The 27,840-nt window shown below is 34.5% G+C and overlaps 4 protein-coding genes across 12 annotated transcripts; 2 read left to right on the top strand and 2 right to left on the bottom strand.

Moving 5' to 3' along the window:
- Positions 1-830: 830 nt before the first annotated feature.
- LOC121260546 (protein disulfide-isomerase 5-2-like) lies at positions 831-20,636 on the top strand. 2 transcript variants are annotated; one of them, XR_005939740.1, is made up of 6 exons: positions 831-1,227; positions 2,196-2,299; positions 2,578-2,948; positions 6,009-6,316; positions 7,666-8,176; positions 20,431-20,636. XR_005939740.1 is itself a non-coding variant. In XM_041162463.1 (5 exons), the coding sequence occupies exons 1-5, from the start codon at positions 1,015-1,017 to the stop codon at positions 7,975-7,977; spliced, it is 1,308 nt and encodes a 435-aa protein (XP_041018397.1). In that variant the 5' UTR covers positions 831-1,014; the 3' UTR covers positions 7,978-8,269. The 2 variants fall into 2 exon arrangements, 1 of the variants encoding a protein (XP_041018397.1); XM_041162463.1 differs by lacking the exon at positions 20,431-20,636 and having other exon boundaries at positions 7,666-8,269.
- LOC121260545 (receptor homology region, transmembrane domain- and RING domain-containing protein 2) lies at positions 9,415-13,579 on the bottom strand. 2 transcript variants are annotated; one of them, XM_041162462.1, is made up of 5 exons: positions 13,443-13,579; positions 12,907-13,053; positions 12,068-12,298; positions 11,168-11,572; positions 9,415-10,314 (listed from the first exon to the last, which is right to left on the bottom strand). In XM_041162462.1, exons 2-5 carry the CDS (start codon positions 13,028-13,030, stop codon positions 9,743-9,745), a joined length of 1,332 nt encoding a protein of 443 aa, XP_041018396.1. In that variant the 5' UTR covers positions 13,031-13,053; positions 13,443-13,579; the 3' UTR covers positions 9,415-9,742. The 2 variants fall into 2 exon arrangements, with proteins under 2 accessions (XP_041018396.1, XP_041018395.1); XM_041162461.1 differs by lacking the exon at positions 13,443-13,579 and having other exon boundaries at positions 12,907-13,344.
- Positions 13,466-21,620, top strand: LOC121260548 (uncharacterized protein PF11_0207-like). Of its 7 annotated transcripts, none has more exons than XM_041162469.1 (8): positions 16,102-16,419; positions 16,591-16,830; positions 16,997-17,263; positions 17,809-17,892; positions 19,530-20,338; positions 21,095-21,219; positions 21,312-21,420; positions 21,547-21,620. In XM_041162469.1, exons 1-5 carry the CDS (start codon positions 16,210-16,212, stop codon positions 19,617-19,619), a joined length of 891 nt encoding a protein of 296 aa, XP_041018403.1. In that variant the 5' UTR covers positions 16,102-16,209; the 3' UTR covers positions 19,620-20,338; positions 21,095-21,219; positions 21,312-21,420; positions 21,547-21,620. The 7 variants fall into 7 exon arrangements, with proteins under 7 accessions (XP_041018404.1, XP_041018403.1, XP_041018398.1 ...); XM_041162464.1 differs by having other exon boundaries at positions 16,591-16,836; positions 20,070-20,338; XM_041162466.1 differs by having other exon boundaries at positions 16,103-16,419; positions 20,070-20,338.
- A 4,711-nt stretch (positions 21,621-26,331) lies between these two features.
- Positions 26,332-27,323, bottom strand: LOC121260544. The gene has a single exon (XM_041162460.1). It carries the CDS (start codon positions 27,180-27,182, stop codon positions 26,559-26,561), a length of 624 nt encoding a protein of 207 aa, XP_041018394.1. The 5' UTR covers positions 27,183-27,323; the 3' UTR covers positions 26,332-26,558.
- Positions 27,324-27,840: the final 517 nt, after the last annotated feature.

Raw genomic sequence — 27,840 nt, 5'->3', positions numbered from 1 at the left:
TTTCTTTCCCTTACCTTCTCTAATTTTGCTCACGAAATTTAAAAATGGGCAAGGCTAAGAAACTCCAATTCTTCTAAGATCGTCTATTTCTTCTGTAGGCCTTGTTCCTCCTTGTCTGCAAGGCTTTTCTTCTCCTCACCACGAAAACCATAGGCTCTCCCGCTAGCAAATAATGCAGAGAATTGAGAAAGGAGAGGGATAGAAGCAGTACAGACGTTAAAGGGAAAACGGCGTATATACTACTATATATGTATTCTTCACCTTAGGATATGGAGCTTCCCATGCAGACGGCTGTGGCTGCAGTCATTCACATTAATGAGCCTGGATACGGTGCGTTGAGTCGATGATATGTAATTTGATAAACAACGGGAGTCGGGACGAACTTCTGGTTCTTTTTATCCTATGACTTCATGCTGTAAATAGCGCGAAGTAAGTGATTTTACTAGTGATTCTTTTAACCATTATTATTTAATTATTCTGCATAATTAAACTAATGATATATAAGTGAGATAATCATCATTATTTTCAATTATTTGATATCACAAAAAAATATAGAAAATTAGTGAATAATATTTTTCATATTATTAAAATTAATGTTTTTGATTAATAACCTGTTTATTTTCATCAAATATATATATATATGCTCAATAATAGCGTTAAGACCTACTTTTTCATTTAGGGTTGAAAATATTTAATAAAAATGTTATTTATAAATTTGTGTTTACAACGCATTTAATAAAATTTATATAATCTTATTTAATTTTAAAAATAAATTTTTAATTTTTAATTTTACAAATTAAATAATATAAAATAGAGTTACCACGGTGTGAGACGCAAAAGTTCAAAGGAGAGGACTGACTACTGAGAAGTGAGAAGTCCTCGTACAAATTCATGGAAAAGCAGAGGGGCACATGATTGCATAGCAGAAACAAAACTCGCAGCTCAACAACGTAACGAGAAACGAACATAGAAACACACACCAGATTCTTCGGATCATCGTTTTCGTAATATAGGATGACGAATGGTGTTTTAATGATGCTGTTCATGTGTTTTTTGATGTTTATAATACCGATTTCTTCTGTTGGTGGCGAGCAGTCGTTGACGGCGAATGGGAAGGTATTGGAACTTGATGAATCGAACTTCGATTCCGCCATCTCTACCTTCGACTTCATCCTCGTTGATTTCTACGCCCCTTGGTGCGGCCACTGCAAGCGTCTCTCTCCCCAGGTCCTTCTCTCTCTACTGATTTCACTTTTGAAACCTTAATTCAATAAATGATTGTTTGCGTTTTCATCTTGTCTTCTCTTTAATTCATCGATGGTAATTATAGATCTGTGATTTCGTATTATCATTAATCTTTTTTGGGCTTGAGGATAAAGTTTGTCGCTTACTAAGACTTGGATTAGATGTTGAATTCCCGCCTAAGAACTTGACAGCATGTTCAATTGATAATACATCTACTGAAGAAAATGATATGTAACAGTAAGGAAAATATTACTTCATACTGTCGAAGATATAAGTCTTGCCTTATATTTTTCTCTCTAAACTATCACAATACTAGCCAAAACCATTGTCTGGGTTATAACCTATACTCATCAGGGTATTTTTGGTTAAATTTTATTTTTTGCCTTTTCTAACTCTCTGGAGATTGAATTCTGCTGGAGTGTGCATCTTGCTTTATTTTACGAGGATATTTTTTATTTTATAAGATTTTGGAGAATACGGTCCAATGCTTATGAAAAATTGGGCCTTTTGTTGTATGATTGTTGAGAGTCTCACTCACCCCTTGGGACTTGAATTCTGCTGGAGTGTGCATCTTGCCTTATTTTATGAGGATATTTTTTTATTTTGTAAGATTTTGGAGAATATGGTCCAATGCTTGTGAAAGAAATGGGCCTTTTGTTGTATGATTGTTGAGAACCTCACTCACCCCATGGGACTTGAACTCGTGACATCACCCATAATCTCATCCTTCTTATCAGGGTTGGGCTGGAGGTGTGAGTCATTGTTTTAAAAAAATTCTGTAATTTACACCGATAATCCTATAAAAGTTGATCATATATTTAGACCCTAGACTTAGAATGGATTGTTGGAATTTCTTTCAATATTCATTTTTATTTGAATCTTCGACCTTTTGTTAATCACAGCCGGTATTTTAATTTGGAACACTAACAACTTTAATGGTTGCATTGCAGTTGGATGAAGCTGCCCCCATACTTGCCAGCTTGAAAGAGCCCATTGTCATAGCAAAAGTAGATGCTGATAAATATACCCGCTTGGCTCGAAAACATGATATTGAGTATGCTTCCTGGGACTTCATCCCCATCCCCTTTGATGTTAATCATACTTGTCTACTTTTCTAGCTGTTTGAGATAGGGGTTTCCTTTGGGATTGACTTAAACTAGAACATTAGGAAACTGCTCCAGGACACCATATTGATGCTTACAGTGTGGTAGTAGTCCAATTTTGCACAGAATATGTTTCATAACCCATTTTCCAAAATAACATTATTTTCAGTTTGCAAATATAGCTAATGGTTCTTATGTAATTGCTAACTATCGAATTTCTATGATGTAGTGGATATCCCACCCTCAAGATCTTTATGCATGGTGTCCCTGTAGAATATAATGGACCGAGGAAAGCAGATTTGCTTGTTCGTTATCTGAAAAAATTTGTTACTTCTGATGTTTCGGTTCTTGATTCAGACTCTGCCATCAGTGATTTTGTTGAAGCAGCTGGCACTTTCTTTCCTATATATATAGGGTTTGGCTTGAAAGAGTCGATGATATCAAATTTAGCTGTAAAATACAAGAAAAAGGCATGGTTTTCTGTGGCAAAGGATTTCTCTGAGGACATCATGGTATCATATGATTTCGACAAGGTTCCTGCTTTAGTATCCCTTCATCCAGTTTACAATGAGCGGAACATTTTTTACGGCCCCTTTGAAGGTAAGTTTTTAATGTGTTTAGCTAGTCCAGTTTGCTGCTAATTCTTAAAAGTGAAAGATATTTTAGTCCTTTTCAGTTTCCTTTGTGCTTGTGCACGTTGATCCTGGTGCTTCTCAGAACTTTTTTCCATAGCATACGATATTTTGATGATTGTCGTACACTTGGTAGTTTTCCCCCCCTTTTCTGTGAGAGTTTGCTTTGTATTCAGGCTCCTGTTGTCCCTATAGAGGATTACAGCTGCGAAAAACAGACTTGGCCTGGTTAGATAAAATTTTATTACTTATCAAAAAGGTGGCGGAGAGGTGGTCACCTAAGCCCATTGAAATATATGACTCAGCACTGAAGGGGATTGGAACCCTTATCTCTCTCCATCCTTAATTCTTATGGGGACCATTTGATCCAAAGACCATTGGCTGCTTAAGCCATTTCTTTAGAAAATATCCTACTGAGACCTCAGTTTTGGATCTAAAAAGGTTTTGGGTCTAATGCTAAATATGCAGAGAACATTACGGCCTTGTTTGTGTAACAAGTATTCTCATATATTTCCTTCCCAAATATCACTCAAACACAACACTTTTCAATTTCAAATTTTCATCTTTTTCATCCAATCATTACCTAATCATTACAACTTTTCCAAACTTCCAAACAAAACACAAAAAACAATACAACTTTTTCAAATTTCAAAACAAAGCTACTATTAAAAAATTATATTCAAACAATATTTAACTTTATAATTTTTTTATTCAATTTTTCTCTTTCATTTCCCAAAACCCAATAAAACATCTTAACTCAAACCATTTCACTACTATTCATAGATATTCTGAGATATTTTGGCTTGTTTGGGAAGTGAGATGAGATGAAAATTTTGTAAATAGTAGTAAGATAGTTTGTGAATAGTAGTGAGATAGTTTGAGTTGAGTATTTTCTGAGTTTTGGGAAATGAGAAAGAAAAAATTGAATAAAAAATATTATAAAGTTAAAATATTGTAATAATATAGTTTTATAATATTATTTTTGTTTGGAGATTTGAAAAAGTTGGAATTATTTTTTATTTAAAAGTTTGAAAAAGTTGTAATGATTAATTCAAATTTTGTATTTGAATTAAGTGTCCAAACGGGCCCTTCATGCTTGAAAGGAAGCAACAGATTGTTCTGGTTCTTCTGATTCTCTTGAATTTTAGATTCACAGAGCTTCAGGTGTTAGCCTGATCTGATATTTGTTGAATTTATCTTGTTCTCAATCCGTGCACAAGGGTGGTTCACCTTCTCATTGCTGTTTCAGTACACTTTACTTTTTAGAGAGCACCAAATGCTTGGAAGGAAGCAAAATATTGTTTTGATTTTTTTAATTTTCTGAATTTTTAAACTCAGGTGTTACCTGGATCTGATTTTTGTTGTGTTTCTCTTGTATTCAATCCATGTGTGAGGGTGGTGCACCTTCTTTGCTGTTCTAGTACACATTACTTGTTAGAGGTTAAGATCCTTCTTGGAATACAAGGGAAGAGAACCGTTTGTGTGTGCTTATCCTTTGTGGTAGATTGGTACAATTAATCTATTAGAGCCATTGTTTACATTCGTTTACCTATTAGTCATAAGGATGCATATCGATAAATAGTATCCGTCTACAGACACAATGGTAGATTAAGGCCTCATTGTTTGGATGTTGAGATGAGATGAGATGGTTTGTTAATAGTAGTGAAATGGTTTGAATTAGGATGTTTTATGGGGTTTTGGGAAATGAGAGAGAAAAAGTTGAATAAAAATATTATAAAGTTATAATATTGTTATAATATAATTTTGTAATATTATTTTTGTTTTGAGATTTGAAAAAGTTGAATTGAATTTTGTGTTTTGTTTGGAAGTTTTGGAAAGTGGTAACGATTAGGTAATGATTGGATGAAAAATTTGAGAATTTGAAATTGGAAAGTGTTATTGTTTGAGTGATGTTTGGATGTTAAGATGAAATGGGATGATTAGAGAATCAACATCCAAACCAGCCCTAAGTTTCAGGGATTCTGTAGTATTTTATCTATACTGAAGAAAAGCCTTCTAAAGGTTCTTAAAACTTGCAAACCACAAAAACAAGATAGCTAATGTTCGATTCAAACAAATATACTAACCAGCCGTATAGGTTTTGATAACTTTGTTTAGCATGATTTAGTAGCCTGATTCATAGCATCCTTTAAAACAGAATGCTGTCTGAAGCAGAAATAGATTGTCAGTATCTATAAGGGACATTACTAACTTCATGGGACTACTTGAAGTGAAGTATATTTTAGCTATCTGAGCTCCCAAAGAGATTTGAAGTAATCCTAAGCTTCTGTCCTTTTGGTTTTCTGTAATTGTTACTTCTCTACTGCATAGTTGGCATCCACCTCTGAAATTAACCTGAATGCTAATGTGTACGATTTATTCTAGTATCAACAACTATGCATTTTCACCTTTCCCGTGGTTACCACAAAGAATCAATAATTAGCTTGCTCGTTGGGATCTTGTTGCTCTTGAAAGGATGTGTTAGTTTTGTGCCAGCCAAAATCATAGTCTGACGTACACTCTAATTTTTGTAAGGTTTTGAATTTAAATTAACAGCTACAAATTATCTAATTATCTAAGTAGAACCAGACCATGCAGATTTTCTTTGGGTTAGCTTGTTATAAGCTTGTTCAAGTTAATTCCAGGCATGATCACGGCAGATTGAGCCAATAACATAAGCTTTTAAATGAACTGAGCTTGATGCCCCTGGCTTGGCTCAAGGATATCAGTTATGTTTTGACATGACAAATGCCATCCTAGCTTAAGGGTTGACATTTAGATTTCTGTAAGGCCTTCGAACTTTGAACATTAATCTGATTAATCAAGCAACCGTGAGCAACCAAATGTTCAGTGGATGTTTCTTGTTGTATATTATGAAAACTCCATATTCCTTTTTCTTTTATGGATCTCTTCTGCATTTCATCAAATTATAATGCTTAAATGCTTCAGTATTCATTCATCATCTGTGTATCTATTATTGGCCTTAAAAAGAAAAGGCTCTTTATACCTTCCTGTTTTCATTTGGCAGAGGAATTTTTGGAGGAATTTATTAAACAAAACTTGTTCCCTTTGGTCATACCAATAAACGCGGACACATTAAAGTCCCTGGAAGAAGATGAGAGGAAAATTGTCCTGACAATTGTGGAGGATGAGACAGAGGAGAAGTCAAAGAAAATTATAAACTTATTGAAGGCTGCTGCATCTGCAAATCGTGACTTAGTATTTGGTTATGTTGGTGTCAAACAGTATGAGGACTTCACTGACACATTTGGGGTTAACAAAAAGACAGTGCTACCAAAAATGGTGGTTTGGGATGGAGATGAGGAGTACTTCTCAGTAAGTTTTAATTTTTCTGGAAAAATTTTGATTAGTTTTAGCTTGCAGACAATATTTGGTCGCATCTGTTAACATAATTTACATGTTATCTTAGGTGTCAAATGTATAACATGACATAAGTTTGAGTGAATATATTTCTGGTCATGGGTGCAGCAAGACATTGTTTACCGCCATGCTTAACTCTCGATCATGTATGTGCTTATATTGCTTCGACATGGGATTTAAAATACGTAATAATTCCCCTTTTTCGCTAACACGTTCCCTACATTTATATCAGTTAAATCCTTTATTGGCTTGCAACCAACCTCTTAGGTTCTTGTTGTAAAGTTCGTGTTTTGCCTTCAATGCCCCCCCCCCCCCCCCCTTTCCCATAACTCTGAAAGCATTTCCCTTAAATACATGAGTTTCTAGCCTCAATCTACGTTTATACTCTTTTTTGCTAATATTAAACTATATTGCTTCATATTCAGCCTAATTTCTATGACTATTATGGTATATACTTTATCGGATAACTTTATCAACTCTGTAGGATTTGTTTCTTTCAACAAGGAAGTATCAACTTATCATAGAAAAACCCCTAGGGGTTGGCTCGAGTGGTAAAGGCCTTGGGCTTGGGGGTATGCTCCCCCCAAGTCTAAAGTTTAAATCCCCTTGGGTGCAAACAATCTCTAGGAGCCATCGGACTGGGGGATTTTTCCCTTGAATTACCCGATATGCACTTGCGGAAAACTCATTGCCGAGGGCCTGTTCACCCCCAAGATTAGTCGGGACACTGTTCCTGGACACCCCGTGCCAATCAAAAACTTATCATAGAAAAATACATCTGGGCTATGTTGATTCAATTCATGTTACTTACATTATCAAATCACGTGTAAATGCTTCTTTATTGAGGAGTGTATTCTATGCCCTTTCCGTAATGCATATCACTGGCAGTTGGCCATATTACCTATTTGTGGTATGTCTATGTTTAGATTATCCATTATTGATTTCGTGTTCCTTTTATCTTTGAACTTATTTCTTTTGCTACTTACCCGTTTTGAAAAAGATAAGGAACGATGAATATCACTATTGATCTTTGAGTTTTGGAAGTGCAGTATTTTTGTCATCTTCTTCCTTGCTTAGACGCTTCACCACAAACTATTTGTCGTGGATCTTGTGAATTTAATAGCTAATGGAATGCAGTTTTGGTTTTACATTGCGTTTGCAATTAGCTAAATCCTTTTAATGCCTGAACTGTAGAATTTATCATAATATACATATCTATATGACATCATTTGGGGTGTTTCTGAATCCTCGGTTTCTTGTCCTTTGACTTTTTTTACACCAGATGTTCCTTTTTTTTCTATTAGGTTTTCGGTTCAGAAATGATGAATGCGGAGGATCAGGCAACTCAAATCTCAAGATTCATTATAGGATATAGGGAAGGAAGAACATTGAAGGAAAGAATCCGTGGTCCATCGCTTCTTGGTTATATCAATTCATTAGTTGGAATCAATACTGTATACATGCTTGTTTTTGTGGTTGTGGTCGTGATGCTCATCCAAACCATCAGGGGAGAGGAACCTCTCCGGGTTGGTACTGGAGACCAAGTTGATCATGCTAGGAGTTCAGTGTCTGAGGCTGTAAGTAGAGAATATGGACCTGGAGACAAGGTAGATTAAAGTTGGTCATTTTGATGGACTTCTAAGTTCTAACTGAAAATTTAGTCAAGGATGTGCTTATAAACAATTCAACAATATGAACAGAAATATCAGAGCACGGTGAAGTTATGTTGCACTTCAATGCTTTTGTAGAGAAATCTTATTTATGCGCACACTTTGGTCAGTTCATTTTGCAGACTTCTCATTTAGCAATGTAACCGTTAGTTACTGCATTAATTTTTAGTGTCAAATAGTAAAAGTAGTACTTGATTTTTACATTGTTATCAAAATATCCCCTAGAGTTTTACTTTTATCTAATTACTCCCTGCATATCCAGGGTGTTTTGGATTTTCGATAAGCTCATTACGTTCTTAGTCTATTGTGTAAACTAATTAAATAATTTTCAATGTGTCCCAAGGTCGCACGATACCTGACCAAATAAATACGTGCTAATATATACAGAATAAATGGGTAAAAAAATCTTCACATTACCTTTATTGAAGAAAAAATCTTTTAAAAAAGACACCAAATTGGAGGAACTAGCCAACCAATGAGGATGGACAGCGAGCAGCCTGTTCGTGGGGTTGTTCGCCAACCATCCATGGGGTGGCAAACCACCCGGTGAGTTGCAGGCCATCCCCTCATGAGATGGCTGGCTGGCCGCCCTCCTAGAGAGGTGGTGCAAAGGGAGAGAATTTCCCCTCCAACCGTCCTTATTTTGTATTTTTCGTTTTTTCTTTTGTTGTTTTTAAAATTTTTGTGAACTTTTTTCTTTTATCGTTCACATGTCGAGTTTAAACACTTTTTGCCATATTGAGTAAGGAGAAATTTTACATGAAAGTCTTACACTACACACCTCTATTTAATTAACATGTGATTTATTATTTTTGTCATTACATCTTAATGCTTAAATGTGTATTTAAATAAAAAGACTAAAATGATAAATAGTGTATGGTATTAGGATTCTTTCCCTTTGAGCGAGTATTACATGGTCCCGGAATGCAACAAAGGATAGCATGTTTAACGAATGACCCTATGCCAGAGAGGGAAGATACTAGAAGGATAAATTCTCCAAAATAAATTGTTCAATGTTTTCGGTTAAAAGAGAGACTTGACATGAGCTAAGCCCTGTCAAATTCAACATGACAGGAATTAAGTTTGGGAACTACTCACAAATGAAAATAATAACCTTGAAACATTTTAAAATCTTCAGCTCCATGACGGCCAAAGGAGAAGAGAAACGAAAAAAAAATTAATAATAATAAATAAATAAAATAAGAGAGAATAAGAAACCGATTCCTGGGAAAGAGCAGTCAGCAGAAGCGAAAAATAACCTGATTCTTTTGAATGGACCAATGAGAAAGAGCCACTCTAATAGCAGACTTATACACAACCCCAAACAAGTCTGGTTAGTGTGGTTTACCATATTCACCAATGAAGACTATCAAAACATCAATGTTAATAAAAATCCAGTACACCACAATGCACTCGTGAACGTGTTGGACAATTCGACAAACCTCAAATGTAAGAACTACAAAGATCACTGATCACTTGAAATTTGAAAGAGACAACACAAGCTTGTACTATAATGTACATGTGAGCATGCAACAAGTAACACTCCAAACATAAAAACTGGTAACCACCGGTGTCAAATAGAACCCAACTATGATTCAGCAATTTTGTGGTGCAAGCCAGAGGTAGAAATGATCCAGGACTTTCAGTTCAGCTCCCGCTGATGAGCTCTTGGTCGTGTCAACCCACATTTTCATTCCTGATAAATTTCGATTCAGCGTTCTGGAAGAGAATGAGCAGAAGCAAAGGGAGAAAAACTTGCAGCTGACTCGCTACAATGCAGTGGGTGATGTAGACGACCAGATGAACTGACAAAACTTGGCGATGCATAGCTTGGGCTTGGAATATGCAGAGGCATGTATATTGAGTTTAGTGGTGAAAAAGATGGGTAACCCAATGAGTGGGGTGAAACTAAATAGGAAGCATGAGACCTTTGGGATAATGCATTCCTGATATCTACCGAGCTTCGGCTTACACTCAGGGGAGGGGTTTGGCGATAGGATCTAAGAGAATGCTGAACATAAGGAGTGCTAGCAACAGAGTGAACTTGAGAAACTGATGGGGAATGAGATGACGCCGGTGCTATTTGTATGGCTGATGATGATGCTAATGATGATCTACCAGACGACAAAACAGAAGAAGCCACAGAGGCTGAGCTGGATGAAAGCAATGGTGTTGCTTCAGAAGCTGGTGGATCACCGGAGTTAGTTCTTGCATCGCGCTTGCAAACTGGACAGAAGGTTCTCCAGGTCGTAAGCCAAGAATCCACACAGAAAGCATGAAACTCTGTCAAATTCCAGAAAGTTTCATAAATATATGCGCAAGGGTAAATAATATACGATAATATAATGAAAGAAGATAAATAAGCTGCAACAAAATAATCATTGAAAATAGCACGCCTGCCACAAAATAACATAAGCTTGCCCTGAATGACAAAGGCTGTGCAGCGTATAAGACTACAATTGCCAACCCCACAGGAATCAACACTGTAGTAACTCCTCTCTCTCTCCTATCTTCCCCTCCATGTTTCTCTCTCTCTCTCTCTCTCTCTCTCTCTCTCTCTTTCTCTCTCAATAACTGTGAGTTCTCACTAATGATGATTTTCTCAAAAACAAAACAAGACCGAACAAAGTCATTTAACAATAAGAGGATTAAGGTGCTTCTATTTTTCATCCACTTCCACCCCAGCTTTTAACAACTTTTACAGCAGAAAATTTTCATTTATGGCTAACTTTTAGTCATTTTTCCCTGCAGAACCCTCTCTACCAAAATCCTAAACAACACTTACTACTTCCAGGGATATCCATCCAAAATGACATAAGTGAAACTTCCACGGGTACCAAAAGGGAAATTTACCCATATTTCTAATAATTGGAACATAGTCAATGTTGGCCTACAACTGTATGGTAGATCAATGCAGATACACACTTGACAATATAACCACTCCCTCTCTGCTCTCTCGGATCTGTTGGGACAAAACTTGTGTATTAACCACCTCCCACCACTAAACACCATTATACGTTCCCACTCATAAAAAACACTCACAGAACAGAGAAGCCATGCCATCAAATTTAAATAAATACAGTTAATAAAGAAATTTACAAGAATTATCATCTTGGCTATGGTAAGAAACACTTACTGTGATGACATGGCAGAATCCTGAGCTTATCTCCAATGCTATAGTCTTCAAGGCATATGGCACATGTAATTGAAGTACAATTATCCTCTAAAACAGAAGTGAAAATCAAACTTGGCATTGCTTTCACTAATCGACTACTCATCCCATGGAATTCCCGCACACGAGAAACTCGTGGTCTTTCACGTCTTATGCGATGCCTGCGAACAAAGAAACAAGTAGCCAGCACTGCAGACATGGCAAGTAGGGAAATAAACGAGATTGCCATGATTGACCATGCTGAGTTTTCAAAACTCGGGATAATCCATAGCTCCTTGTCAGTCAAGCCGGTATATTTTGTTAGTATTTCACCTGAAGCTTTAGAAACAAACACAGCATGTATTTTGATGCCAGCTGAATTTCCTGCCACTGCATTGTCCACATGAGTGTCTATTATTCTTGGATATGAACATCGATTTGAAAAACAAAATTAACAGAAAGTACTGGAGACAAAAATGTATACACAAAGCTATGCTCATATACATGTACATAGTGAATCTATCAAATATCATTCACAGGAACAAATTAGGATGCATTTTCAACTACTATTTCCCAGCCAAAATAATGAGATTGATGGCAATTTCAAGCCGTATTATCAATTCAATTAGCAGGAGATTCATTTTCCTAGCTCAAATATCACCATAACTATTTCGTCATTCATGGAGTACTAGCTTGGTACACTATCAAATGTCATTCAGTAGCCCAGTAGAGAAAGCATGTGAGAACTCGTATACTATCTTATGTATCAGATTACTATTGATAAGTCGTATGTATTAGATTACGAGGGAATATTAACTTAATTGATCAATAACCATGGGCATAAATGTCATAGGACAAATTTGAATATGCAGGAAAAGCTCATACTTGCAACCAAGATGCCACCATCTTCATTGTCATAGACAATTGCAGCTTTGAATCCTGCCTTTTGAGCTCTTCGTACTTTATCCTCAAAGCTACACCCTCCTCTAGTAATCAGAACAAACGGGGAACTAGTATTTGAAGCTTGTTCAACTCTATTAGTCAGAATTGAGCATGCATCAAGAGGCTCAGCCGTGTATAATACCCCACAAACCCCTGAACCTTTAACCGGTGGAGCTGTAAAAACAACATAACACAACCCAATAAAATGTACCATTAATATCACAGTCCAGTAGGTACGGATGCACACACTCACATAAGCACACATACACAACCCACACCGTCGACAATCTTAGCATAAAATTTTGCACCTACTCTTCCTTGGCAAATGCTAGAAATTAAAACCGCAAAATCCAATATATATTAACTTATAGATCATGTAAACGTGTATATATAAGAACGGCATTAATCGTAAATACATTAATACATAATTAAACACAATTTTTCCTTTCACAACACGAGTAAAATCCAGATTTCCCGCTTCCTCACCCGAACAAATAACCCAATCAATGTTTTTAACCATTTCCACAGTTGGTTTAAGGCTTTTAATTAATGACTTGCTCTTCTCTACTAAAAAAACGAAACAACTTGGCTCAACTAGCCCAAACAATGAATTGCCTAACCCGAGTAAAACTTTCAAAATACCCAAGTACCCAATGATCAAAACTTGAATACCCTTGTACCAAAACAAAAATATAAATATTGAAATACCAGTTGTTTTGCATGTTCCCACAATTGCCTCACCAAAAAACATAAGTTTTAAGCTAAAACCCCAGAAAACTAACCGAAATTAGCTTCAATATCGTCGAAAGAGAGAGTGACGTTGTCCCCAATTAGCACCACGGTCGCTGCCGTCGTACAAAAGCCTGCCAGTAGAGACAGCAAAGAGAAAAGCACAGCCGGATTCATAGCTTCCCACACGAAATCAGATTCTGAGTTTTCCCAAACGATCAAAAACCCAAATTTCTCAGCAAGATATACATACATCAAAAAGAAAAAATTTAGGGCTTCGCGGAATCCATCACAAAATCAATAGATACATCCGCTTCCATTTGAGGAGGAATAATAAATCTGAATCTTCTTGTTAATTCTTTTGATGCTTTCCAATTTGAGAGGATCAAGACATAAATTATTGTGCGAAAAAGGTGAACTAAATATATCTATATTGAGAGAGAGAGAGGGGGAATAGTGTGTGAGAGGGAATGTCGAAGTATAGACAAAAAAGTAAAAATGAAGTTTGCAATAAATATATATTAAATAGTTTGGTAATGATCAATTATCCTCACCGCCGGAAGGGGCCTGGACAGGATGGATTACTCACTCTATTCAAGTGCACACCGTGTACGATGAGGCGGGCCATTGTCTCGCAGCTTCCTTCCGCTTTGACGACAACTGCTCACTTCCATCTCAGGTTAGCTTCTCCAAGCTAAATTTGCTATTTCTGTATTTTTTTCCCTTTTCTAAGAAAAAAAAAAAAAAAAACTGTACCAATTACATGCCATGATTATCTTTTCAATTTTTGCTAAATTTTTATCTAAATTAAAATCTACAATTCCAACAGAAAATTAGATACGATCTGTTTCCTGTCATGTCGATTGCTCAGACAAGCCATGCGGCGACCTTTAAAACCTTAAAAGTTAATTTTCACGTGGCTCGTCGTCAAAAGATTTTAGTCGCTGATCTCAATTTATTATTATAATTTTTTTAAATTTTAATTTAAAATATAATAAATAATTTTATTTTTTTAAATATTAAAATAATAATAATAATAATATTAAAAAATAATATTCTAACAATATTTTATCATCTCAATTTAACTCAATTCAATATTTAAACACAATTTTAAAACTTAATTTAAAACTATCTTAACTTATCAACTCATCTTATTTTATTATTATAATTTTTTTAAATTTATTATATAAAATATAATAAATAATTCAATTTTTTTAAATTTTAAAATAATTTTTTTAAACTTTTATATAAAATATAATAAATAATTTTTATTTTTATTCTATTATTTAAAAATATCTTAACTCATATCTAAATTTACATATTTACCTATGAAAAATATCGACAATTTGGAGATAAAATTTTAGGTGTTCGTAATGGTATATGATTCCACGAGAGTTTATCCTTTTTTTATTTTTTTTATTTTTTGCAATTATACAAATAATTTTTTGATTATATAATAATTTCGAGCTAGATTATTCATGTATAACCAGTCAACCCCAGGATGCCTTATTTATTCTGGAAGCGACAACTGTGTAGGATAAGGATGGGGACTCATTTAAAATGAGTCATTTTTCCATTAGGTAGGACGATAGTGTGATAAGACACTCACTTTGTCCTTACTCCCACGCCGTTTTCACTGTAAATTTAAGTTTTTCATCCAATTTCGATGGAGTTTTGATGTCTTTGCTTCTTCGAACACACTTCATTCGGACAGACTCACAAATTTTAAACTTGGGATAAAAACTATTAAATTTATTTTTTATAAAATACTTCTCATAATTAATTTTTTTTAGATATTTTTAAGTTTAATTTAATCCCAACCATTGTAATTTTATATCTCTATCTTTGTCAACAAAAAAGACTGACGCGGTCCAGAAAAAAGAAGAAAAGATATCGTCCCAGCCCATTGTTATATAAGTACTAAAGATTACTCTTATTATATTAGTTAAAGTTAAAATATATTTTTTATGAATATAAGATAAATTTAAGTTTTAATTATTCTATTCACATAAATTTTCATATTATAATAGTCATTTTTTTATTATATGATAATAAAATAATAAAAGATAAATTTAATTTTGACTATTCACATTAAATCTCTACATTTGATTATAAAATTATTTTTAAAAATATTTAATAATTTCAAAAATATTTTAATTTTTTTAATTATGAAATTATTTTATTTTATCATATTTTACTATTTATAATATTATATATTAATTAGTAATCATATTCTAATTAAATTATAGGTTAAAAATAGAAATTAGAAAGATATTGATAGAGACTTCAAAAGAGAGAAACAAATGATATAAAATAGATTTGATGAATGAATAGTATTTTTCAAATTTAAAAATTATTTTAAAAGTTATTATAGCTATATTTTAAATATTATTTTAATATGATACATTTTATGATTGAGATCTCGTTTGTATTCACAATCTATCTCAATTTATTTTAACTTATTTCACTATTATTTATTATTATTCAATAACTTTAACTCATAAATCTCATTATTATTCATAACTTATCCCATTATTATTCACAATTTATTTTAATTCATCTCAATTTATTTTCAAATCCAAACCACACCGGAATGGTTAAATTTTCACTAACTTTTAGTTAATAGAACGAAAGTGCTATAACCCAGGATTCAAGAGAATCAAGACCGCACACGCTCTTTGCAAGCGGGCCTTCCTCGATAGAAGTGTGATGGTATAAGTAGCTCTTACCGTACGATTGGCCCTTTGTGACAGTGAAATATCAAATAAGACCGTCCATATTGGCCACTTTGGATTACGTCAAATTTGAGCAAACAATTAAACCGTTTTCTAAATAAGTATTTTTTAAAAAAATTAAATAAATTTAAGACTACAAGAGATAATTATTTTTTTAATAATAAAACTTACAAGAGAAATTTAAAAAATAAAATAAAATAAATATAACCCCACAAGAGAAAAGATTAAATAAATAATATTAGATGTAGTTTTAAATGGTCTAAATTTTATATACATCTTTTAGAAAGAATATAATTTATTATTAAAAAAATAAATAAAATATGTAAAATTTATATATTTTATAAGGATAAATATCATTAACAGCTATATAAAATTATAATTTATTAAAATTGAATGTCAACAGTATTTTGCAATTTTTTCTTCTTTAATTTGGAATTTTAGTTCGACAATTGTCGATGAAAGCAATGGAAGGACCGTAAGTTGTAACAGTATGTCAAGTATTGGCTGACCCGTAGATTAGATGGAATCTAGTTCACGACGTCACGTGGCCTTGGAGTCACTGGATAAAACAAAGAAGTTGAAACTGCCAAGGCAGGGTTTGAGTTCTGAACAGCCTCAACAATGTCGGAAGTGCCTATAATCTTAGTAACTAGCAGTGAAGACGAAGACGAACAAGTCGTAACGAACGTGAGCAAGATCAGAAAGCACGAAGATGAGTACAGATTGATATCAGATCTGAGTGGCTTTGAAAACCTCAGGGCCATGGTTGAGGCCGACACTTTACTTAAAGCGAAGAGAATGGAGAGAAAGAAAACGAACAAAAAGGAGACTGTAAGTTACGCTTAAGATTAAGTGTCTGTGCCTTCGATCTATGTTCATGTTAGTTTTATCTTTATCTTTTTTGCTGTTTGGTTACTGAGAAAGAGCGAGGGGAAAAGTGTTGGAAGTTGTTGGAATTGCCACCCTTCCCGCTTTTGAAAATTCGATTATATGAATTCACAGGAAAGGAAACGGACGGGAAAAACAGAGAAGATAACGTTTGTAAATGTCGAGCCCGAATTAGAAAACCCCCTGATCTTTTTAGAAAGCAGCGAAGATGAAGAAGCGAACAACGTGAAGAAGAGGAAATACGAAGATGAACACAAAGGGATTTCAGATCTGACTGGTTTTGACAACCTCAGAGCTATGATTGAGGCCAAGGCTCTCAAAAGGAGGAACAAGAGGAAGAGAAATACAAAGAAGGTACCCGTACGTGGATCTCTCTCTGTTCCTTTCATTTTATCGGTCGCAGCAAATGGAATATTGGAATTCATCAATTTACTTTACTCGTCTGAAGTATGCTTTGAAAGAATGACTCGTCAGATGCACTAAAATAATCAGAGGCACTCGTTATCTCATCTTTTTACAGGAAAACAATATGGCAGAAAGAGTGGAGAAAAGTATACCGTTAAAGATGGAATCAAAAATAGAAAAACCTATGATTTTGATAGCAAGCAGTAAATATGGAGATGCAAACATGGATAAGAGAAAATTAGAAGATGAATACAAAGTGATTTCAGATCTGAGTGGCTTTGACAACCTCAGAGATATGTACGAGGCAGAGGCTATCCTGAGGTCGAAGAAGAGGAAGAGAAGGAAAAATAAGATTGAATGTAATGCTCAAGAGAAAGTGTCGGTGTGTGGATCTTTCGCCTTTTCTTCTCTCTTCCTTTTCCATTCATTTATTCTTCTGGTTCATTTTTCTGTTTGGTTTTTGAGAAACTGGGAGGGAAAATTTTAAGATAGTATTGTTTCAATTTGGACTTACGTGCGCGTGATTATTTATACACGTAATTTCTAATACTCGAAGTCCTTGTACAGAATCACCAAAATAAATGGTGTGTTGAAACTAAAAGATAAATCGGGTCAGCTACGGGAAACCATCAAACCAGAGGACTTGAAAATATTAGAAACTATAACCTTCCCTCTTATGTTGATATCATCCGTCAATTTGGCTCATAGGCACTACACTTGTTTCGTCTTTCCTCCATTTTTCCGTTGCATCAATATTGGAATTTGTGAATCCGCTTTCAGAATCATGTTCATTGCGTTCTCCATATTTTTCGAAACATGTTCAGAATCATGGTCATTCCTTGTTTTACAGCATCCTAGTTTAACTTTTGGTGTGGATTGAGTTTGCAATCGCTTGAATTATCAGATTTTTCATTCACCTTGCTACAGGTTGATGCTACGAACGAGACGAAGCAGTTGGATAGAAATCAAGCTTTAGACTCAACAGAAGCATTGGTTACCGAGTCAGTTGAGGTAACTTTAATTATTGTGCCGTAAAAGCCTTTGGTTGTGTTTGGATGTTGAACTGAGTTAAGTTGAGATAATAAAATATTGTTAGAATATTATTTTTTAATATTATTATTATTTTAGAATTTGAAAAAGTTGAATTATTTATTATATTTTGTATTGGAATTTAAAAAAATTGTAATGATGAGTTGAGATGATTTTAAGATCCAAACTTAAGTGTCACTTAAATCTTTGAAAACACCATTAAGGAATATGTAGTACTTGTTGGGCTTTTGTGTAGCATGGTTTTGTTTGTGGGCGGCCTGGTTGTTAACTTGATCCGACAATGATTAGTTGCAGTTTTTTAATGGATTTTTCATTTTGGCTTGGGCTATGAAGCGGCTTGGGCACTAGAGCAATGGATTTTTGAACCTTTTTTTGGCCATAAACCCGACCCACTTGGGCATATATATATGTTCTCCTTTTTCCTGGTTCAGGTTTTATTGGTTTTTTATTTTTCTCTCTCGTACGGCCACGGCTGTATTTTCAATTAGAAATAGTAAAATCTTTGTAGCTCTGTGGATGTAGATAACACATTTTTCGAACCGTGTAAATCTTATGTCATGTATGATTGTGTTTTTTTTATTCTATTTTTGTCCATTTTCTCTTATCGTTCATAACAATACCATTAGCATAGTGAGGATAAGATGCATGCCTACTAACACATTCCGTTAAGTAATCAATTGTTAGGAACAATAAGATAAAAAGAAAAGTGAAAAACGAAATCAATCACACATGAACACAGGAGTCAAGATTTATGTGATTTGGCAACGTGCCTATGCCCACGAAGTTGCAGAGGATTTGATTTAGAATGATAGTCAAATACATAGTGCACTCGTACACTAATAGTGCATATATATATGGCAAACCATAATTGGCGTCTATACAAGGGTTTAATACAATATATAGTAAATCCTAATTAGTAGGTTAGGTTTGATTAAGAGCTAAAAGGGGTCCAAGCCTGCGCTTTATGGCCCAAGCCTCATTGAAAATTCACAAAAATATACACACAACGAATTATTGTCGGGTCGGATCATCAAATCGGGCACCCACAAAACAGAACCAAGCTCTACACAAAAAACCCAACATCAATGACACTCACTATCTGTCATGGATCAGATTACATTGACTGTGGGCCATGGAGCATGCACCACTACTTGCTATTTCATTATTTCAATTACATGTTATCTTCTTGCTGTTTATTTGGACTGGAGTTGTAGTGGGTTAATGGGTTGTGGGCCCTTAGAATACTTTTCATTACATTTTGTTGTTTACTGTTTCTTTTAGTATGGCCTGTTGATGCATGAAAAAACACAACAAGCCGGAAGGGGAGAAATAGTCATTTCTGGCCCACTGAGATGATTCGAGCCTCAATCGGTGTTGTTTGGAATCTCCGACAATGGTTTGATGCGGCTGTATGGTGTCGATACGTACATCTATTCCAGTTAATGGAAAACTAGTGTAGAGAAAATAAAGAGAAAGGGATACACAAATTTACGTGGTTTGGCATGTTGCTACGTCCATGGGCGTTTGGAGAGGAAAAATCTACTATAATATGCTTGTTTACAATCTCTCACAGCCTCTCATTTCTCACTGTACAATAGGAGCTAGGGATCTACTTGTTGGAGAAGATGTTCTCTCTAGAGCTCTCCCTCCAAAGGTTGAAGAAGAAGTCGAAGAAGAAGCCCCTTTGAAGTCTTATGGATCTCCCTTTTTATCTGATCCTCTTCCCATGTGCGCCTCGGTAGTGGTGAGGGATATCCGCTTTGCGTGTCTGACCCCTTCTCACTTTCCCACTTTCTCTTAACACCCCCTGTCTCCTGACACCCTCACCCCTTGTCCCTTCTTGTCCCCTCTCCCTTTCTCTTATTTTGTCTCCTAGTGATGGCTTGGTGTGCTGGGTCTGGTCTTGGACCTGGTGTATTTTACCCCCTCACACGGCCCATTTGAGGATAGTTGAGGTGAACATTACCCTATATGTACTGGCCTTGGAGGCTCTTAAGTTGAGTCTAAAGAATCAACCAGAAACTAATAGAAGATTTTTCTCTCTTCTTTCTTATCTATCTCTATTTTTCTTTGAGGTTCTCACCCTCAAGCGAGATTGTTCTTTCAAAGGTGTGTTACAATAGCTCATCATTTTACAGGAGAAGAATATGACACAAAGATCACAGAAAATAATGAAGGGAAACATGGAGTCAGCAATAGAAAGGACTATGAATTTGGCAGCAACCATTAATGATGAGGATGCAAACAACACAAAGAAGAGAAAACGCAAAGAAGAGTACAGAATGATTTCAGATCTTACTAACTTCGACAACCTCAGAGCAATGTATGATGCAGAGGCTTTCATGAGGAAGAGAAAGACCGCATAAAAGCGGGAAGAAAAGGTTGTATATAATGCCCAAGAGGAAAGGTCTGTACGTGAGCCTTTCTTGAATTCTTCTCCCCTTTTATTTAATTAATTTATTTTTCCTTTTTGCTGGTTGGCTTTTTAGAATCTTTAAGGTTAAAAATAGTAAGTTGCGAGAAGACAATGTGATGGACTCAGTTCTTCCATGCCATCTACTGCCTTACAAGTCGTTGTTCTTGATGAGCATTTCTTCCGCATTTTTCTTTATGTTGTTTTCTGTTTTATGACTACTGTTTCTAGAATGTTCGAAAATCTGACAGTCTTCGTTTCCTAGCATTAATTTTTCTTGTTTCTTTTCTCATGACTCTCTCTCCCTCTTCATGAATGAGCTGTAGTGTAACTTCCGATGTTGCAAATGAATAAGAGCAGACTGACAAAGCTGTTAGGTTAAAGAAAAAATAAATGATCCAAAACAGTAAAGACTACTAATTAGAGTATGATCTGGCCTCAAATATTGCTTCAATTGGAACTTGTGTGTGGATGTATCTACTTATTGAAGAAAAAAGTCTACTTGTCTGTGCATGAATTTTTATCTATATGTTGTGCGCGCCTGTGTATTAATGGGATTTTTTCTTTTTCTGTCTTGCAAAAAAAAAAAAACACCAAATAAAAGCTTTTTAAAACTAAAAGCAAAATCATGTCAGCTAATAGAAACCAGAGGAATATAGTGTGCTAGAAAGTATTACAAATAGCCTGATGACGTCTGTTTTGCCCTCTACCCAAGTAATAAATTTCTTGTTCTCTTTTTGTTGTTCTTAGAGATCACTGGTTGATACACGTGCCTTCAAATTTTCCATTCTGATTCAAGACTCGTAGGCTTGTATCTCATATCCTTCGTAATTCCTGATCAAGTGACCTGACTTCACTTCCCAATGATCATCCACGTAATATTTTTCTTATTTTTTTCTTTTTTCTTCATTATTATTGCTGCTTTAGTTTTAATAATCTCAACTCATCAGGTTGATGCTTGCTACAGGATAATCTCGATTCATCAGAGTAGTCTTTTCTGTTCACTAGAAATGGAGCAGTCAGATAGAATTCAATCAGTAGAAATAACAGGAGTGTTGGAAACCGATTCAATTGAGGTAACTTAAATTATCCTGCCCTAAAATTTGAGTCGAATGGGCACTTGCAAAGGAATGTGTAAAAGCAGCAAGATACCTAGATTAAGACCAAAAAGCCTACTCTTATGTTTCTTGTTTTTTGCATAGGTTCATTGAATGTGACTTATTATATATTCTCGTTGAGTCATTATCACTATTAGCGGTGGAGGTACGTTGATTTTGAGGCATGAGTACGAAAATCCACAATTGCACTTCGGCTATATTTAGTGAAATAAATTATGTGTTGGGCTTAAAATTTGGGGAGAACAGATTCTGTTCGTGGGCTTAGGCCCAAGGCCCGTCTGCACAGCCCGGATCGAACAGGCGCTTGGCATGGGCGCACAATGCTTCAAAAATTAACTGAAAATGACGTTGGGAAGTGTGGTGCCTATCATCAACTTTACCGATTGTGTCCCTTAGAGGATGAATCTGGACATTAAAGGTTATAATAACTCCATATGACAGTGTTATGGTTTTTCACAATCTGCTATTTCATTCTCGATAAATAGTGAATGTAACCAACGATAAAATCATTCTATTCTTCTATTAGTTTTATACAATTTTTTTGAGAAATTTTGAAGAAAAAACTTCAGAATATAATTTTATAGATAAATTTTGAAAAAAAAAAATTCAGAATTGATGTCTACAATTGGTGGTTTTGTTCTATATTGAAGATGAATTGTTTGTAACCTGGCAGCAAACGCTTGATAGGTAAGTTCATTGTTTGATATTATTTCATTAGTTTTAATACTCTGAAATATAGATTGTAGAATATTTTGTAAAATTAAAATTTGATATTAAAATACCTAACAAAAATATTTCCATAAAGTAGATTCGATATGCATATGATTTTTTCTTACAAACTTTTTTGCGTTGTTCTTTAACTTTGTGAATATAAAAATCATAATCAATAGGGTTCTTGAAAACGTAAACCAAATATGAATAATTTTATATACAATCGTAAAAGTCGCGTAATCGTTTTGAAAAAAAGTAGAGTTTATTATTTAAAAATTAATTTTTTTATGTGGGTTTAATGTTTTATTCATTTTTTTAAAGCATTTATATAGCGATTGTACGATTCACAGTTATAAATATATTTTCAGATATTTTCATTACTCAACAGTATTGGGCCGATTAAAAAAATTCAAACAAAAAACTGCTGTATTGGCCCATTGGGCGTCAAATTTTGCCTAGTACGAAATTCCGTCGGAATGACAAAGTTTCGTCGTTGCAACTTGCAAAGCTAGCGTTTTAAAATTCAATTGACCCGTCCGTATACGAAGTATTTAATTTAAGACCTATCTTCCGGTAATCTAAAGAAATATTTGGCCTATACACAGCTTAATACAATAAAAACTTATACATCAAAATAGACTAATATAATCAATCAAATTATTAAAAAAAAAATCTATTAAAAATGTATAAAATTTTAAAATTATTAAAAAAAAAAAAAAAAAAACCGTATATATTCACTGCCAGTGTCTCCTAGAAGAGCTACATGCAAAGATATATGTCATATATACAACAAGAATTTTATTTCTTAGAGATAACGTTACAGCTAATGCATGTATAGATGATACATTATTAAATATTTATGAAATACGGATAACGTTGTATTCTTCTCCTATTATAACACGTTATTTAATTAATATTATTTAATACTTTAGAGCAAGATTAGCCGTCGGATATTTGCGAGTAATTAAGCAAAGCATTAACTGTAGTACGTACTGCCTAACAAGCAAGTTGTGTCGCAGCTGCACGCCAACAAAAATCACTCTGGCACAAGAATTTCGTAGCAATACATGAAAAGATTCATGTCCTGTCGTGGTATTCAATTTCTTTGACGTTTCTACACTTAAAAGAAAGAAACAATTGGCACGTACATAATAATATGTTTTTCTTTTAAAAAATTATTTTTTATCAGTCACTATTTATTATTTCATACTTTATATCTTATAAAAAATATCTCACATTCTATGAAAAACATATTCACTCTATAAAAAAAATTATAGGTGTGGAATATGAGAGTGAATAGTACTAACTGATAAGTAGAATTCCTTTTTTCTTTTATACACTACAACTGCAAATTAAAAAAAAAAACCTTAATTAAAAAAAATTAATTTTCCACAGTAATTGGCCAATATTTATCCAATATAAAACTTCAAACACACACAAACGACTGGATCGGATCGATGCATTTTTAATTATTTATCGAAAACACAAAGTTGGATTTTTTTTCATCTTTATTCTTGATTGGCTGACAAAGAAAATTAGATATATATATATATATATAAAATAAAATAAAAAATAAAAAAGATGGATAAATGATAAACCTCACTACCCGCCGTAAACGCATGCACGAGTGGGGAAGCGTGAAGAAGTTTGGTTACTCTCTCTTTAACATTAAGCAACCGCGCGGCAATCTTTCATGGCCATCATACCATCGGGTCCTACATGTTTCACTATTTTTCCATATTTTTATATATGTTTGTTTTATGTTGTGTCAGCGTACTCATGAACGAGTAGTGAGTTTCGTGTTTTTGTTTGGAGTCATGATGAAATTAACGATGGCATGACATAAAAATGCTTGTTATTTGTAAGTGGGATGCACAATTTGTACTAACCCAAATCACATGACGGCAAATGATATTTCTAAAAAAAGAAATATTATAAGGACAAATGATTACACAAAATTAATTTTATAAATTGATGTGATTTGATATGGTTCGTCATATTATAAAATTATTTTATTATAAAGTAAATCTGACAAATTACATGAAATTACGTCAATTTGTGAGATTACTTTTATGTAATCTATTTTTGGCTATAACAATATTCAAATCATCACAAGACCAACAGTGTCGATCCTAACCATCTCTACATGATATAATTACAATAGTCCATCCAGCTGGTATCAATATTCACATGCAGCGTATGCAAAACAAGGTCAAATAATTACGCATTTAGTACATTAATGAGGGAGATTTATCAACAGAAACTGAATTACGCAATTAGTAGTTTGTATGCGACGTAGAGTACTACACCAGCTTATCATGCTATCCGGATTCCTTCCGATCGAACACCACAGTACTTGAGAGGATGTTTTATCATGGGTTTAATTTGGGATCGTGTAAATATTAGAAAATTAATAACCTGAATTTCATCTGAAAAGTCTAAAAAATCTTTCTCGTGTTGGCCTTATATATATATATATATTATATAATATATATATATATATATATATATATATATATATATATATATATATATATATATATATATAGGCCAGTACCGACACATTTCTCGTATATATAAGTCAACCCGGCCAAACACTACAGACCACTTTCGATTTGTTTTTTGTTTTGGGATCACTTTTAATTATAGGTCATTATAACCAAAGAGATCCCACTGATCAAGATGATAATGTAGATAAATTAAGTAGCTAGGTCAAACATATTAATTCTATATGAGTTGTGGACCTCTAGCTAGCACTAACATAAGCTTGACAAAAAGATATTGTTGCTTTTTTTTTTTTTTTAAAGAGCTGAAGGTCACATGTCTAATTGTGACTCTATCCTAATTTTATTAATAAGTCCTTATGTGTGGCGGAGGAAAACCATGATTACAACCGGAGGTCTAGGATTATAAATATAAAAATAAGACCAAAACCAAACCTAAAAAAAACCAAAGAAACTCAACAACAAGACAAAAGCCAAAAAGAATACAAGACTGAAACACAAAGTAGCAACCTGCAAGAAACAAATTTGCACGAACATAAAGTCAATAAGAACTTAAACCAAGGGTAAGAAAGACATACCTGGAGAAAAGTCCCGTAGTAAACTCTGTGAACTTTTCGAATATAGAGAAGACCCCTCTGTCAAGCCTAATGTTACCTCTAATGGAAGCAGGCAACTCTGATAACGAAGTCCAAGAGCCAGTTAGACCTTTAGCACCCATTTTAGCAAAGCTATAAGCAACTAAGTTACTTTCTTTATAGCATTGAACAAAATGTATAAACATGAAGACCAGCTAGCCAAGTTGCCTGCTTTCATCATCATGTGCGGCACATAAAGGACAACAATATATATCGATCGAGATGATCCCAACCACCAAGAAAGAGACCTCGATCGATCGTGAACATTTGCGTACGTATGACATATATAATCGAAGGGTCTTAATTACAAGTACGAGTATATATCATGTACATGTACAATAATCATGCAGGACCAGTACCGTACAAGCAGAACAGGTCATGCAAAAATTATGCCAACATGAAATTAAGGGCACAACTAACAGCCGTACTATAGAAAATGATAGAGCCACCAATAAATTGTATAGAAGAGTCTGTATTGAAATGTTTTTTTTTTTTAAATATTTGTGTTTGTTTGTTTTTTAATATTGTATTTAGTTATTTTTTAGTATTCTCTCTAAAACTAAAAAAAAAAAAAAATCATTTAAAAATAATAATAATATTAATAAGTTTAACGATAGTTTTTTTCGGTGTGAGTAGCACCGTCTACTGTGGTTTATATATTATTAAAAAAAAACACGTGGGAGAGCATATGGTAGCTCAACAACTCTAACCCCCATCCCAAAATTTGCATGTATTTATAGATTATTGCGTATATTTTAGAAAAGAAATCGATCGGGAAAAAAAAGGATCAAATGAAAAGTCAAATCAATTATAACTCTAGCTAGCTGTCTTTTCCGATGTGGTCCTGTACCTTGCTCACACATGGGTTTAAGTAAATTTCACTCCCGCTGTGGTAAATACAATATCGCATGAAATACAGCGAGTATCAATATATCATCATATATATTATATAAAGATTTTGATAGCAAATACTGGAAAAATAAGGCAAAACGATGCAAAATCGTTGACAAGAAAAGACAGGCAAACACTGCATGCTTCCAGCTAGCTAGTTATATATTAACATTTTACAATAACTGGTAGATTTTTGGGACATAGTTGTCCACTTCTCCCTCACAAAGACAAAAACATAAACATGAACGGGTAATGAAAAGATCGGTACTTTTTTTTTTTTTTTTCAAGTTTTTGGTAAAATCAATAGCACAAACCCCGCAGAGGATGACTGGAAATTAAGATAACAAGTAGTAATTCAGCGAGAACGGTGATAAATCAGATCGAAAGAGTGTCTGCTTGACCTTGGAAGATAGACTATTGACTCTGAGATTGCGCTAGTTCTCTTGCAAGAAGCATAAAGATTGATAAACCCAAAGCGATCGCTCAAACTCCTCGACACCTTGGCTTGATTCCAAATACAACCATTTGATAATTCTTCATGATCATCATCCTTGGAGCACTCAACCAATGCGGCAAAAAATGGATCCCTTTGTAGAGTACTCTGCCTAGAATTCTTCTTCCGTTCCCCAGAGTATTCTTCCGAGTTGAATTTCTTCGAGGTCGAAGTGGTGGGTGGTGGCAATGGCAAATTAAGCTTTGACAAGGGCTCCTTCTTCTTGAGGACTTGTTTCTTGGGTATTCCGGGAAGTTGTTCCCAAGAAAATGGGACACCGGAATATCTAAGTGGGATGGAAGGGTTAAGTGGGGAATCGTCCGGGAAATAAGAAGAATCAAAGGAAGAAGAAGATGGCGAAAGTGATGAGGAGGAGGAAAATGACGGGGTCCGGCGAGAAGAGGGGTATATTGAGGCCGGAAATATGATGTCACTTTCTTTGGAAACGAGTCGGGCATGGCTGGTAAGAGTTGCTGAAGAATCCATTATTTTCTGGCTAGGAAAGAAGAGGGCTCTGTTTTTTCGCTGTTTATGCTACTTTGGTTTTTCTTTTTTGTTCTTGAGCTTCTTTGCTTCTATATATGGAGAGAGTGCTACTCTGGTCATAGTCTTATGGGACTTTGGGAGTGGAGTGAAAATATAATTAACTTAAGGGACCCTACACATTGATGATTAAGGGTACTGGGGTAGACAACTTGGGGCAGAAAGGGGAATCAATGCTTTGTAGAGGTGTTAAAACCTAAACCTATGTTTTATTAGGGGCAAAAATGTAATTCAATGGTTACATGGACCTGGCCGGGTATGGGAAAGCAAAACCCGGTTACAAATGTGCCTGTTCAAAATCCATATTCTCTCCCTGGGGACGCAGATAGCGATCGCTTAAAATAAAGCATTTGTCTTTCTGAAGTACTGTTTGGCTGTGAGTTTGTACATCTCGATGTATATTCTTCCGTTTATGGTCTGAAGTAATTGGAAGTCTATCACGAGCTGCACAATAAGTGCAAATAGAACGGGTCAAAGAATTATATTTACAAGTGGGCGAGGGATGCCTGTGGTCACACGGATGGGATCGAGTACTCGAGTGACATTCAGCTCTCATTTGGACATGAGTTGAGATAATTTATAAATAGTAATAAAATTTATA

This window comes from Juglans microcarpa x Juglans regia, chromosome 4D, assembly GCF_004785595.1.
Source record: "Juglans microcarpa x Juglans regia isolate MS1-56 chromosome 4D, Jm3101_v1.0, whole genome shotgun sequence".
Lineage (NCBI taxonomy): Eukaryota > Viridiplantae > Streptophyta > Magnoliopsida > Fagales > Juglandaceae > Juglans > Juglans microcarpa x Juglans regia.
Note: the sequence above shows the minus strand (reverse complement) of the source record. Positions and strands in the feature narration are given on the sequence as shown.